Source organism: Argopecten irradians, chromosome 15, assembly GCF_041381155.1.
Source record: "Argopecten irradians isolate NY chromosome 15, Ai_NY, whole genome shotgun sequence".
Taxonomy (NCBI): domain Eukaryota; kingdom Metazoa; phylum Mollusca; class Bivalvia; order Pectinida; family Pectinidae; genus Argopecten; species Argopecten irradians.
Genome location: NC_091148.1, coordinates 2,776,115 through 2,792,014, shown reverse-complemented (window position 1 = coordinate 2,792,014; position 15,900 = coordinate 2,776,115). Strand labels below are relative to the sequence as shown.

At 34.9% G+C, this 15,900-nt stretch overlaps 1 protein-coding gene and 1 pseudogene across 1 annotated transcript; both read left to right on the top strand.

Moving 5' to 3' along the window:
- Positions 1 to 2,004, top strand: LOC138308946 (uncharacterized; annotated as a pseudogene).
- On the top strand, positions 271 to 1,035 carry LOC138309614 (uncharacterized protein KIAA1958-like). The gene has a single exon (XM_069250837.1). The coding sequence runs from the start codon at positions 271 to 273 to the stop codon at positions 1,033 to 1,035; it is 765 nt and encodes a 254-aa protein (XP_069106938.1).
- Positions 2,005 to 15,900: the final 13,896 nt, after the last annotated feature.

Below are 15,900 nucleotides of genomic sequence, written 5' to 3'. Positions count from 1 at the left end.
TGAAATATGCAATGTTTTGTATTGCACATGTACAATACGGAATGTTGTATTTACCTTCTAGCCGGAACTACTTTTCAGGAGAATTCCCTTGCATTGGTTTATTTTTTTGGGAAAAAAAGTTTGCTACTATAGTTAATAAATTGTAAATTTTATTTTTGTTCTTTATTTAAAATATAAATGAATAAAAAATAATTTGTGGACTTGGCAGCAAATAACAAGTTGTCGTCTGCTTACACCTTGTTATCAGAGCCGGTGTTGGCTTTGTTTATAATGGCATTTGTTGGGGATTTCGACATTTTACATGATTTACTGATGGATCCAGAGACAGATGATGAATCAAGCATTCCTCAAGTTGAAGGTAACGAAATATCGAAGTCTGGAAATGAAATTAGTTCATCATCCTCAACCATTGCGTCTTGTGCTCCCCTTCCTCCTGACCCCACCCCCGATATCCATGGCCATGTTTCATCTGATTTAGACGACGCCGATGACCTTATTCCATCCCATATTTACACTTCCGGTGTCTCAGATCTGAGAAATAACATCCTGAGTAAAAGAAATGAAAACACTGTTAAAAAAACTGAGGGATGCATTAAAAGATTCAAAGACTGGATTCAAGCTCCTCCTAGGTCCGACCCAAGGGATGTTCTTCAGATTCTGCCATTTGAACTAGATACATACATTGGTGGGTTTTTGCTGTCCCTTCAGAAGAATGATGGTTCTAATTATGAGCCTGATACTTTTACCAGCTTTCACAGGGGTATTGACTGCTATAGGAGAAAACATGGTTATAGTTTCAATATTTTAACCTCAGATTTATTTGCCACGAGGCGTCAGGTACGTCAGTCTCTGCGTACAGAGTTAAAACAGAAAGGACTTGGGAATCCTCCCAATAAAGATCAGCCTGTCCCAGACAACGAGGAGGAAATGTTGTGGGAATGTGGTCAGCTGGGTCATGACAACCTACATGCTTTGCTAAACACCGTCTGGTTCAATAACACTAAATTTTTGGGGTTCAGGGGATGTGATGAATAGAATTGAAGCAGGATGAAAATGGATCAGAATACCTGGAATTTAACGAAAGAACAACAAAAACAAGAGGGGGAAACAGTACTCACATGAGATCGTTTAATCCGAAACATTTTGGAAATCCTGAAAATAAGTCGCGATGTCCGATCGAGGCCTACAAACTGTATGCAAAGCATCGACCTCAAGCGATGAATACACCCGAATCTCCATTTTACGTTGCTGTTAATCAAAACAACAGTGGTCAGAAGTGGTTCAAAAATCAACCCGTCGGAAGAAACAAACTCGGTGTAATGATGAAAACAATGGCAAGTAATGTTGGTTTAACTGGTAATAAAACAAACCAATCCTTGAGAAAAACACTGTGTACAAACTCCTTCATTCAGGTGTTGCTCCTACGACAATTATGCAGTTATCTGGTCACAAAAACGTAAATAGCGTAAATAACTATGCCGTCGCCTCATTTAACCAACAGCGTGAAAAGTGCGAAATTCTTCAAAATGTGAAAAAGTCTGCCGTATCCTCCAGTGTAGCTTCCAGTGTAACTTCCACAGTATCACGGAGGCCTATGATCACGACGGAAACACCACACAGGAAAAGTTTACCAGATGTCACCACGTGTAGTGAGAAAGACGTAAGCCTACAAAATCTTGCCACGGGAATGTTTTCTGGTGCAAATATCAGTGGTGGAACTTTCAATATCTCTTCCAAATATCGTCCCAGTCAAAAAATACATCTCATAACACTTCACCTCCTCGTAAGTACAAACGTATAGCTCAGCTACCGGACTCCGATTCTGACTGAAGTTAAGCCGTGGGAAATTTTGAGTGTGTGACCGATATCGGTGACGTCACGATCAGACCATGGTATCGCGAGTTGGGAGAATTTACTATGTTATTGTGTTTGTTATCCTATTTTACAAGTAATTGTTGTAAATCTTAACGAGAAATTATTGTCATATATAAAAATCAAAACCTGCATCTTACTTGTTGAGTTATAATTTCACTGACTTAATTCGAAAAACGAGATAATTTGCAAAATCTACTCTTTGTAACATTTTCTCTCCTCTCTCAGACAAGCAAGGCAGTGGCTTGTACCGAAACTGGTTCAGACCGGTTTTTGAAAGACGAAGCGAACTGAACATTTAGATTTGTGTTAATCATCTCAAAGTCAATAAAACGATCTACATCAAATAGGGAAGGTATGTGATAAAAGCAAGACCACACACTTGTGTTTATCTAACGAATCAGAAAGCACTCATTTATTGCGCGAACGTATATATTCACTTTTGCGCTCCGCGCACTCATGAATATATTCGTCCGCGCAATAAACTCGTGCTATCTGATTCGTTAGAAAAACACAAGTGTGTGGTCTTGCATATGTATATACCAAGAAAGCGTTGAAACCCTAAGCATAAAAACAGCCATATACTACACTTTGCCTTGGTTGAAGTGACAAATAAATGTAATTATATATTTACATTTACTTGTCACTTCTACTAAATGAACTAACCAAGGCAAGTGAAGTATATGACGGTATAAGTGATACCCAAAACATGACCATTATGACGTCACTAATGTTGACGTGGTGACGTCAACTAATCACCGTCAAAATGGCTGTTCCATCTTGTGGATTAAATTGTCGTTGGTAAACAGTTTTCCTGGTCTAGCTTAAACAATGTGAATACAGAGATCCTAAAATGAGTTGATAATGTAAATATAAGCATGAAACTAGCTTCCTATGGCGTCTTTGGTCAATATAGATGCCAGAGCTAGCGCATTATGAGATGATTGTCTGCAAATCTCTGGCATCTATATAGACCATAGATGCCATAGGAAGATATAGTTTAATGCTTAAATAAACACCCATGAACGAATGAGGTAAGAAATTATATGTACCGTACAGAATGTCGGGCTTATATCAGATATGTTGTTTTTTCCGACTACAATTAGGTTCTATGTCGGATCGACTAGTAGAACATAGTACAATATAATTTTGGTGATCGGTGTAATCAGTCATGTTTAACCGACCTATATATTGACAGTTGATGCTATGGAGCACAACGACGGTCACCAATTCTCTACATACGACAAGGAGAATGACGTTTGGAGACGTAATTGTGTTGTATATCATCACGGCGCTTGGTGGTACGGAGCCTGTAGTGAGAGTAACCTGAACGGGCCGTATGTACAGGATACTGGAGATAATGATTATCAGTCGATGTATTGGTGGGAATTCTACTCTGGCCGGAATGCCGTGCCTATGATGAAGTCCAGAATGATGGTGAAACATCCGGGTGTTTAACTCAGACAACAAACAAATCCACAGCCTATTATGTATCTTATTCTTAGTTCATTTCGTGACTTTCTTGTTTTATTTTCTTCGTTATTTATTTTTTTCTCTTCAACAGCTGATTTCCGATCGATAAATCATTACATTTTTCGTTCATATTTTGAGTTAAATATATATGTGATAAAGTCGATATATGTAACCATATAAGTATGTGTAACCCCGTGTATTAAATGTCATGTAATTTAAAACTTTATAAAGAAAGAAAACTCTGGTTGTTATTTATTCTTTAAGAAGAGACTTCCAAATCACAGTCATATAAAATGTACATCATTACCCTGGTACCGATATATAACATATTTACTGTAAACCAACTTTCTTTCGCGAAGGTTTATCTCCGCGACCTAGCATCTTTATAATATATATTAATATGATTTTCCAGACAAATTTTGTTTTGAAATGGAAATCGCGAAATGTATTAGCCGCGAAAGAGAGTTGGTATACAGTTCATGTATGATGACAGTAACGTCTGTTTTATCCGTCAATACGATCCACGTACAATATGTTCCTCATCTGACGTCACATTTACTAGATTGACTTTTGCGATGTAAACCACAGTGAAGACAATATGTGTCTTATCAAACAGCAGCTGTCGGTAATTTTTTTTGTACTTAATAGTAATTTAAAATAGAGTACAGAAAAGTTTGAATATTCAATGATTTATGTAAACACCTACACCTATAAATATACTGCTTCACAAGTAAAATAATTTAATTGCCAACTTAAAAAGCTGGACTGTTCTTATGATCTATTTTACCAAATAGCAAAGTTTGGTTATACAAGTATTAACGTGAATAGATTTTTTATGATACGGAGATATAACACAAAAATCTGAGTGTACTCTAAATAAACCGTGAAACGGTTTATAATGAGAGTACACTCAGATTTTTGTGTTATATCTCCATAACATAAAAAATCTATTCAAAGTAATCCTTATAATTCAATTTACTAAAGATAATCTCTTTAATATTCAAAATTAATGTTTGGACTTTTGTTTTACTATGAAATCATAATGCAATCATTTAAGCCAATTAGAAGCGACGTTACAGACGGTGACACCATTTGTTCCTATATAGGCTAATTCTAAGCCAATGATAATACTCGTAACAAGCTAAATTGAATTAAAGGGATAAATTATGTGACAAACAACTCATCTAGATCCGAGAAAATTTTGTACTTCGAGAAAATTTTGTACTTCATGACTCTCCCAAAATAAATACACAAATGTTTCTGTATCAGAATGGCAAAAACTTACAAATAGGGTTATTTACTCGTTTTGATTTAGGAAGTAGAGAGTTGGTTGTGAAATTTTGCTAAGAAAAGCTTAATTGTACCCAAGGAGTTTAGTTTTGTTTTATTATTAGGAAGAGTATGAATAAAAACCCAAACTTAATCATAATATTCAAAGTGTTATTCCCATTATTCCTTGCCCTTGCGATTTGCCTCAACAGTTTCTTTTGTATTCATAACTCATAAAATATTTTCATTGCCTTTCAATTTCCAAGGAATAAGAAGATATGTGTTGCCAAAACCCTTTGTGTCAAAATTTGTAAATATTTTCTGATGACAATATTTCATTAGAAAATATGTTTTAATGATGATATTCATTTATCAGATTTTATTATTCTACTGCACAGAAAGTTGTATACAAAGTATCTCCAAAACAGTAAGAGATATACCAATGAATATGTCACCATATTGTATGGCATGAGTTGTAGGTGTGACAGCAGCATTTTTTGTTGGTCAGAAATCCAATATGGTCGCTATGACCTCACTTCTCCTGTTTTAAATTTTAGAAAAAAAATGTAGAATTTTTTCTGTTAAACGTCACCTTTCGGTTGAAAATAAAAGTCAAAGTTCAAAAGTGCAATTTTTTGAAAAAATCATTAGAACATCTTCTTCTCAAGTTCTAAAAGGCCCAGAGACATAATATTAGGTCTGTCGCATGTTGACATAAATGGTACCAAGTTTGGTAACATGAATGACGTTGACCTTCAATCAAGGTCACATGGGCCAAAAATCCTAAAATCTACAAATTCTACAAGGTCTAGAGACCTAATGTTTGGCCCGTAGGAGGCTATCAAGTTTGTTAATATGATTGTCCTTGACCTATATTCAAGGCCATAGAGGCCAAGAATTCTAAAATCTTTTGAAAGGCATAGAGACCTGAAATTGGACCTGTGGAATGTTGAAATAAAGGCCTACCACGGTTGTTAATATGCATGACCTTGACCGAAAACCCTCGTTGGTGAAAGCCAGTCAAATTGTCCAATGACAAGTTATAATGTTTGTTGATTTCTCTTTTTTAATTTTTATGAATGAAGCTTATTAATTATATCTCTAATCGCGTTTTTATGTTTATAAATCATTGCTTTTTATCCGAGATTCGGGTGCCAATTACATTTGTGTTGCAAAAAATGGTTTGGAATACTTTATCGAGTAACAATGCGACGCATAAGGTATCATAAATGTAATTTATATCATAACTCATTACTAAAGCCATATTCTAATTGTACTAAAGCATTTAAAATAATCAAAATGCAAAAATTGTTGTTTTGATTTTTTTAAATGTGAATGTTAGATGAAGGCTTCACCGATATCGTCGTTTCCCATGCACGTTAAATGGGCCGTGGATGTCTGTACCGTAATAAAACAGAGGGGTCACGACATTGGTTACGCTTGATAGCTTTCCATGCCATACAGACACACACCACTAAAAAGCTTATAACAACTTCTTGAGATGCTCAAAGATGTTCAAGATATTTTACACTAACAAAATATAAAAAATACCATCTGTAAATATTGCATCCACCAGCCTTTTTACTTTTCAAATTAAATAAAGGCATACTTAATGCTAAATGCGCGAGTGTGAATAGAAAAGGGACATATACATGAAACACATTTCCAAAATAGTATTCCAATGTCACCTTTAGAATAACTAAAAGTACAACTTCTCGAGATGCTCAAAGATGTTCAAGATATTGTACATTAACACAATATAAAGAATGACCATCTGTAAATATCGCATCCTGCAGCCTTTATTTTTTTACTTTTCAAATTAAATAAAGGCAAACCTAATGCTAAATGCGAGAATATGAATGGAAAAGGACATTAGGCAAAAAAAAATGTTTGTTTAGGGCTACATTGGCAAGAAATAGGGTCGATCGGTTGGGAGGATTTTTTCTTTCTTTTTTCAATTTAAAATGAGATCCGGAGCCAGAGTCTGAGATCGAAATCCCGACTTTTTAATATTTTGTCGTAGAAAAGTGGGAAAAAAATTAGGGTCGTGGGTGAACAAAAATTAGGGTCGGTCGGAAACAGACATGTTTCTTTTTTTTTTTTTTTTTTTTTTTCCTTTACATGAAACTCATGAACCATTTTTCCAAAATAATATTCTAATGTGAACTTTAAAAAGAATAAAAGTACACGACGATACATGCCGAAATGCCGGTTTTTTTACAGAAATTGTTGATATAACAAGGCTTATAGAACCAGGTGTGTCGACAGAGTTAGCGTTTGTAAATCTACTGCAGCCAACCTGGGATACCGATCAGAGGAACACAATAGGATATTGACAATGCATATGAAGTATGATACAATAGATATGTACAGGGGTCAGTTTGGTTAATATATTAACATGAGTCTATACAATGTATTTATCAAAAACTACAACAAAATGTTGATAAACATGAACTGCAGGGATTACAGGAGAGGGGAAATATTTTAATTACATCCCAAAGGTAGCAAAATGAAAGCAATTTGAAACGTTTGTGCGCAATACACGTTAGTGTGTCATAAAACGCTAGCTTATATTGTTAGTCATAAAACGCCCTCCTTTATCTTCAACAACAGGCTAAAGAAAGATTTTATTACTGACATCTAAACAAACAACACCTCGACTAATCAACGGCTACTTAATTTGATAACCATCACATGTGTTGATATGATATTTATTGCTTGTTTATGTTATTTCACGCTTGGTATAGGAAGAAAATAAAACCATGTTCTTTGTTTTCAAGGATGGAGACAGAGAACGTAATTTCCTGCGTTCTTCATAAGTGGTATTCTTAAAAGTCATTCTTCTGAAGTGTTTTCGTCTTCAATGACATCATTCAAAGCGACAATATCCTTAGTGTTAGTTTAATAGCATTATATGACCACTTACGAGGTCACATGACTTAACCCATTATCGCTTTCACAACTAGCATTCGTCACAAAATGTTTGTTTACTTCCTTTGTTTAAATGTATAATAAAAACACGTGATTTCTTCGCACTTAACGCAAGATAAATATAGTGAAGATCCTACAAGAAGGTGAGATAAAATAAAAGTCAATTGCGTAATCACGTACGACTAACCGGTATATTTATGCAGGGATATTATTTTCGCAGAGATATTATTTTTGCGATCTTGTCGCAAAAAAAAAAAAAAAAAAAAAATATAATAATAATTTCCTATACAATTATTGATGAATTAATCTTTAATTCTCTTTAAGCCTGGTCTCAAAATGCTGTAAAAGTTAATTTTCCTTCTTGCTTAATTGTCAAAATCGCCAAATATCCAATTTGATTTTTTATTTATTTAAAGATACATATATTGTTTGATCCGCGAAAAAAACCCAATGGTTACTGTAAATGCGTATAAACTGTTTTTGTCAAGAGTATGACATTTTATCTATCGCGATATAACAACGTGAAAGTTTTACGCATGCAAATCGCGAAAATAGGAACTCTCGAAAATATCCAAGCTCACAGTATATAGTAATTTTCTACTGAACATAATGGGACTTCCTTAGCTGGTTAGACTCATTCAGAGTCCGCTTATATCGACCATTGGTTTAAATTTATTTTACAACACCTTCTTGTTTATGTTTAATTGCTACAAGTTATACACTACTATTCTGAAACAGCATGTGCAATTCCGCATGAGAGACAACATCATCTGATCATCGTCTCGCATCATTGATTTTTCGTTACGCCGTTAAACGTTAGAGGTCTCCTGCCTATTTATATCTGGGGTAGTAGCTGACATGTTTACGCTTTTTTCAATTCACATTTTGGTAATACCAGACTTTTTATTACATTAGAAAGATACTATGGCCGAGGCCTAGCCAAAAAGGCATGGCTTCGTATATATTACGTAAGCTTATTCTTTAAGGCAAATCTGGACACAGGCAATGTATAGAGTCGAGGCAAACAAGAAATGGGATACGGTTGTTAATTATTGAGGGACTCAACTATGAAATATAGACCATATTTTCATTGGCTGGATAGATTAGTTTAGCCGCCTAGTAAGATGACTTCCGGCGAAGCACCGAACACATTCAGATAATTAAGGATATAATGGCACCGCCATTGGAAACACCGGAGACATGTTCATCGCTCTAAGGAACGTAATACCAATCTTTTTAGTTGGTTGGTTTAGCGTCCATTTCACATCTAAGGTCACGAAAAGGCTAACTTTTCTGTATACGGCGTATTTAACAGGATGAGTGCATGTGTGTTTTGGGAGACTGCAGTATGTTCGTGCCGAGTCTCTTTCTCATAGTGGAAGGAAGTGGAAAGACTGGTTTGCATATTATCAGTAATGCAATACACGAATTAATATGTTTAAGCATTATAATTGTGTTCAAGATAACAAAATCCTATAGAAAGTCTATTTCTGATATTAAATAAGTTTGTGGGTTTGTGAAGTTTGTCACTAAATGTGATTAGGGAGGTTATTTGTTTATTAATTTATTTGTTTACAAAATAGCAACTGTTGATAAAATGCCAAGCAATATCATCGAAGAAAAAAAGAAAAGAAAAAGAAAATTTAACCTTTGAAACTTTCTGATATGTTCATTACTTGGAGCAAAAAAACCAGTTTGCCATTTCGCCTGCTGTAGTAAGCGTGCCCATTTGTTTTCATTACTGTTTTCCTTCAACAGCTGGACAAGTTACGAAAATGCCATTAAATCTCCCTAATAAATTTCCCTTTAATTACTTCAGACTGTAGGCACAAATGATTAACGGAACCCCTCACATGTTACATATCTGCTAGTGATACGCATGAGAGCTTTAACCTTGAATTTCAAACCGCCGTAACAACATTAGATACATGTACCTTTGGTAAATTGAAATGTATATGGAAAATGGTTATCAATGAAGCACGGAGAAAAAATAAACATAAAGATGATTGGGTGTTTCCGGTATGACGTCATCCCGAATGATTTACCACAATGCAACAGTCATTTACATTCCTGAAACGAGGAACACATGCCTATCTTAATAGTATTTTATTGCAGAATATTGATGTAATCTCCTTTTTATAGAAGAGAGTACAACGTAATAGTCGATTTGCCTGTTTTGAGTAATTTGATATAAACGCCACGCTCCACGTGTTGTTGACGACACTGTGTTTTCTAAAGCATACAAAAGTAACCATATTGAACGTCGCATCTTGTACTTGAAATTGTGTTCAGAACCTTGCAATTTATTGCATTTCATGGAGCAAATGAGCCCATTATCCAGACCAGAACGAATTTCTTTTGCTATGTTGGTAACGAAAGCAATACATTCTAATTACATGTGCAGTAATTCAAAACATTGACCGAGATATCGCTGTTACAAAGACAGTGGTATCTCCATTTAATTTGATATTATGACCTTGAACTGTCAGTAGTTCTATTGTTATTTGTCATTCAAAACGGATTTGCATGAGAAAAAAAATTCATGACTAAAAACAAACCTCACGTGTCTTCCCGTTCGTTGAACTAATTCATTACGGTATAACCTCACTCATTTTATATTTATAAACAAAATCTTGAAATCTCGAACCTTTATTCATAAGATATTGCTTATGACCCGATAAGAGGACAGCAGGTACTATTATTAGCCCTTATTAAAGAAACAGGAATTTGTAAGGAACGATTGACAAATTTTCATTGTCTTTAACATCTGATAATAAAATATTCTGAAATGCAAACTAGACAAAGATTTCCAAAATCTTCTTTACTACAGTAAATAACTAGAGGTAATAGCAAGGAGTTACATCAGAAACGGAGCAGGACCAGACTTACTCAAGGCACTTTTGCCAGAAGGGTTGTTAGACAATTGGAATTCGCTACCTAATAATGTAGTAGAGTTACCTACCCTTGACTGTTTTAAATCTCATCTCAACAGCCATTGGTGCAATGTATCGTTCAAATTATATCCTAGTTTTTATGACCCTGCGCAACCACACATTTTGAACGTAAATAATCAAAACGTGCCACAATAAGCAAACCGCTAACAATGGTGTCAAGACAAAGGTAACAAATTTGTGGTTAAGTGTCATAGCATCATCATGTACACTGCCGTCTAATGGGCCTTGGACAACCACAAGCCCTGCACTCCTGGAATTGCATGTTCTGTTGGTTGGTGTGTTTTCTTCCGCGCACTCCTACTTTCTTTGACTCCTTTACCTGATATGTTCTTGAATAACCTCGACTATTAAAATAATTTGAACAAAATAACCGCATTTTCTTTAGAAACCTCGTTGATATAACACAGGCAATAGCAGTAACAACAGGATGTGATCATACCGTTGGACAAGGCCCATTAGTCGGTCACCATTGATCACTCCAGGTTTCCTTTGTCGGTACCGCCGTACCGGATATAGAGTCCATCTGAAATGCTATACTGACCCATTTAATATGGCGTTCATGCCAAAAATATCATCGTTTTGATATAGTTCATTGTCGTGCATGAGTAAAATGATTGGTCATAAGTTATATAAATATCAGCAACGCCTTTTTTCCCTAAACGCACAATTTGATATTAGAAAATGCGTTTGAAACAATCTGTTCAGGTTAAATTCATCATAAAGAATATTATCAGGACTCCATGCACTGTTTCGACGAGTTTGAATTCGGTGTCAATCGGTTCGGTGAATTTGTCTTTAGGATTCCTTCTGTTTCTAGACAATTCAGGGTGGAACAAGATTGCAGTCTAGTCTATCGATGTCAAGACTTACTTGGAGAAAAGTGAAGAGTATTTGCGAATCAGATTGTACTTCTGCTTTCGGTTTTTAAACAGACGAAATTAGTTATGGTTGATAATGGAGGATTAATAGTGTATTACATAAAAATGAATCATCAACTAATATCGATTTGATTTTTATACCTGGAAGTTTGTTACCATGGTCTTTGACTAAAACAGATAAGGCAAATTTAGTCATATCTAAGCGTCAATTTTTTTTGTTGCGGCATAGTTCAAACCAGAAAATGTGAACTAATGGTGTCTCAAACAACTTGTTTCACTTCGACATGTAGAGCGTAGCTCGGAATTCCTCGATATTTGTGGGATGTCTACCGTCTTTTATGATTATCAATAGTATTTTTCATCAACTAATATACGTAAAAACCTACATCAGTGGGTGAAATCAGTCAGGTTTTTTTTACAAAAACGAATTTTAAAAATATAAAAGGGTTTTAAGATGTTGTATGCAAGTAACTGACTAAAATGAAAAAAAAATTCTAATTTCACTAATATTTTGCTAGGTCTTGGCTTGATAGAATGTTGAAATAATATTTTGATATATTTATTTTGATTAAACATTGATGGACCGATTAAGATTAGATTGGAAAAACATTTGATTTAATCTGACAATTACATTTCAAACAGTTTTCATTATTTAGAATGCGTTTCAATAATAATCCGATCAATCGTCTATGAAACTCTTAAAAGAAAGAAAGAATAAAACGTCATCAACAATGACTTTTTCATTTTCGTACTTTCTCAATGTTAAAACACCTCTCGGTTCTTCACGTAAGTGAAGACTAGGGGAATAATGCGGCTTGATATCTCTCCTGAGTGGTCGTTGCTCCAATTTTACTTAGTTAATTAAATGAAGGCTAAATGTAAATGTGTTTTTTTATCTCGTCCAGGCATTTGTATTACTTGTACTCTTACATAATACAACTCTCCTTTAAAACAAGATCAGGTGTCTGAACTGGAGCACGGTCTGTCGTACTACAGATCTTCAGAAATAAATCAGCTTTTTTATCGTGGAGTTTTCCCAAGCATCCTAGACTATCAATTTGCCATGGCAAACACATGTTATATAGGTGCAGCATAGTCTAACGATATAACTTACTTTACTTGTGCAGTTTGAAGATAGCGGTATGCTTCAGTGAGATAGACTATAAAAACGGCAATAGACGAATATACCGCAGTCTCCCAAAACACGCACGCACTTCACACACGCATCATTCTACATACATTGGAGGCCGTTTTTAGATGATTCTGGCTGTAAATTCGATGTTCATTTAAACAAACTACCATCTAACTGACTTTTAGTAAGTTTTTTTTGTCTGTGTCTCATTTAAGTTCAGTGAGTAACCGTAAAGAGAAGTTTATCATTTATTAATAATTGAAATTTACATAACTCTATTTTTGTGTGTATGAATGCGTGTAAAGAATGAATGCAGCAAATTGAAATGACGAAATGAAAGCGATCGAGTGAAAGTAGTGAAAGAGACCTCCTGTGAGAGGCTGCATATTGCAAGAGGGATGACTCAGGGTCCCAACCCTGGTATTCCTCTAATTTACTGAGGAAAAAAATCAATCTGAAAGATTAAAAAGAGAGTAATCGATGTTTTGGTATTGAAAGATAATTCTTTAAGCTTTGGGAAAAATACTCCACAGAGAAGGAAGATATTAGAAATAAATGTATGTCGTTCGAACTACGCGGTGTACATTTGTTTTTTTTTTGTGTGTGTGTTTTTTTTTTTTTTCTTTTTTTAATTTTCTATTTATTTATTCATTTATTTACTTATTTATTTTTTTTGTATATAAAAATGTGAACAATATTCTATATTTCTGAAAGCATAACGACAACAGAGTGTGAGTCATGAAATTCTCAAAACAGGAAAAATAACCTTTACTGCTTACCATAACTGTTATTCTAAACTTATTGAACGACATCTTCTAAGTCTTCCGACGTCGACCTTAAGTGACTGTAATGATACGATATGTAAAATATAAATCCCTGATGGGTATCAAGGGAGATGTGGATTTAACTTAAATCAGATTTATTTCTCAATCTAGGTATTACCGAGATTAAATAAAGGAAATAAATCCTGTCTCCCAACACTTAAATCTCTCCCAGGAGATATCTAACTACAGTTAATTAATCTGTGGTTTCAGAAACGGAGACAGGAGTATATATGTAAACAATTAGTTTGACTAATTAGTCTGCATCATGGCATTCCTGATACTAGAGCTAAGTCGCAACATCACGGGGAAATTTCCGGCAATCTTCGGAAATTAAACACAAAACTTTACATTTAAGTGCCATTACACACGGGCTACCTTGGTGCGGAAATAAAAAAGTCCAATTATTGGGCCAAAACGGCCTTTGATGCCCTTAGAATGAGAACGCATTCTCCCAGATTTTGTGTCTGGATATTAAATTAACGAATTGAAGCAAGAGAGAAGTACCTTCGAAATATTAAAATGGGATCGTGACTCCCGAAAGCAGTTGTAATAATAATATATTTCGGCAGTATCGCATATCGAGTGTACTCTCTTTTGTTTAAAGACATTGAGAAGTAGAGTTTTCGGTTATTGTGTAAAGAAATGTTTGTTGTTTCTGATTTTCCATATAAGCATGTTGATGTAGATATTTCTGTGTTCTATGTCTTTTTCCTCACTGAGCTAATATCACGTGACGTAACCACCGGACTAATACTTCGCTTGCCCGGACGGGTTCATCAGGGTGGTGTCCTTAGGCCATCGTTTTTCTTGTAATTAACATTCATGAAATGATGTAACTTACCATTTCTTAAATAAACTCCATACATTAAAATAAAGTATATATAAAAACCCAAAAACTGTCACTGTCTGGTGACATTATACATTTATCAACCCTCCGGCCTCGTGTTTTATCAATTTCTCGAGTTTCACCTGAAAAAAGGTCGTTAAAAAGTAGAATATGAAATAGTGATATCGATCATCATTCAATTCTACCTGGGTGGTACGATACAATACTTTAATTTCAACAAGGTTCATAATTGGTTAGTTTTGCCAATGTACAAGAACAAGCGTTCTACAGGTATAGTCCCATAAATACTTACACTAGATCTGCCTGTATTTAAAGAATGCTAAGTAAGCTCTAGAAAATTAAATGTTCCTACGTTTTCTAGAATGAAAGTTCTTGGCACATTTCAGAGACTAAAAAGTACGAATTTCCTGTTTGAAAGCCGTATCACTTTTATATTGAACATATTAGAGATAGGGAAACTTACAGACGTATGGGGACATAGTAGTTTCCGTGCGCCCATCTTTTTTTTCTTAAATTTTGAAACCATTTTTAACCATGCATATGCCAAGATGCAACAAAGGAAATGCATTTTAAGAATGGAAAATGCTGTATTTCCACATATCTGTTCTCATGTCGATGCTTTTAACATATTTCAAGTTCTTTCCAGTTAGTGTTGAAATATAACCGCAGCATGTGTTTCAGAGACAGACGTGCTCAGTCCAAATACCAAACATTTATTTCCTATTTTCTTTTCGAAACTCTATCTACTATTGATAAAATATGTTTTTGTATAGTCGATTCCATAGTGTAATACAAACATAAATGCCCTCTTTGAAAATTAAAAGATATGGAATGCAGTAAAAATATCCACCAAGAGAAGATGAGCACAAGGAATCATGACGTCACATCACGTCAACAAATGGCGCGAAATCATACGATTGCATACGCGGCACTCCATGACTTGCATGGACACAGGAGAAATCCGAATCTTTGCGTTCATTTCTTTGACTTTATGCTGGACAATCATTATATCATATACTTCCACAGTTTAAAGTACGTTCTTTTATTTCTAAATTATGTCTTCTACATGAACAAGAAATTAAAATAAACCAGTAGAGCTTTGCCCTTCCCATACCGTGCATGATTCATATTATCGCAAACTTTCATTATTATAAAGCAAGTTGTACATAAACTTGTTATCGATGTAGAATCAGCCGGTCGAGTATCCTAAGAGGAAAGTTATGGTCTCTATCTATTCCATTCGCCTTATCAAAACACATTATACACATAGATGTATCAGTCTACATTTCGTCTGTTCTTCCTTAACTAGATACATCTATCGTTAACAAACATCAAAAGGAGTCAGATTCGTCATATTTACTGATAAAGGTTTAATCAGTAGGCGGAGAAAAACAAGCTCCTCCCTGACCCTGAAGTGATGTGATGTAATATTCTTAGGGAGCACATCTGTTTATCAGTGCCATGTGTAAAGAAAATTGTAGAAGGCTCATATCTAGACCGAATCATCTGTCTCTTAAAATGAGCTGTTCCTTTTCCTTTTGTTGTCGTTTGTTGATACGCTCATTTTAGAGACGGACTTCTTGATAGATATGGTAGAAATGTAGAACGAATATACGTACCCGGCCTACTATACCTTTCGGCCGGGTACGGATTGGTCCCTATGTGTCGTAGTGGAGCACTGCCTCTGAAAATCACTCGGGCACAGTTTTCTATACTTTTT

What these genes read in the sequence shown, in the direction of transcription:
- LOC138309614 (XM_069250837.1), top strand. Translation starts at nt 271, where the DNA reads ATGGCATTTGTTGGGGATTTCGACATTTTACATGATTTACTGATGGAT.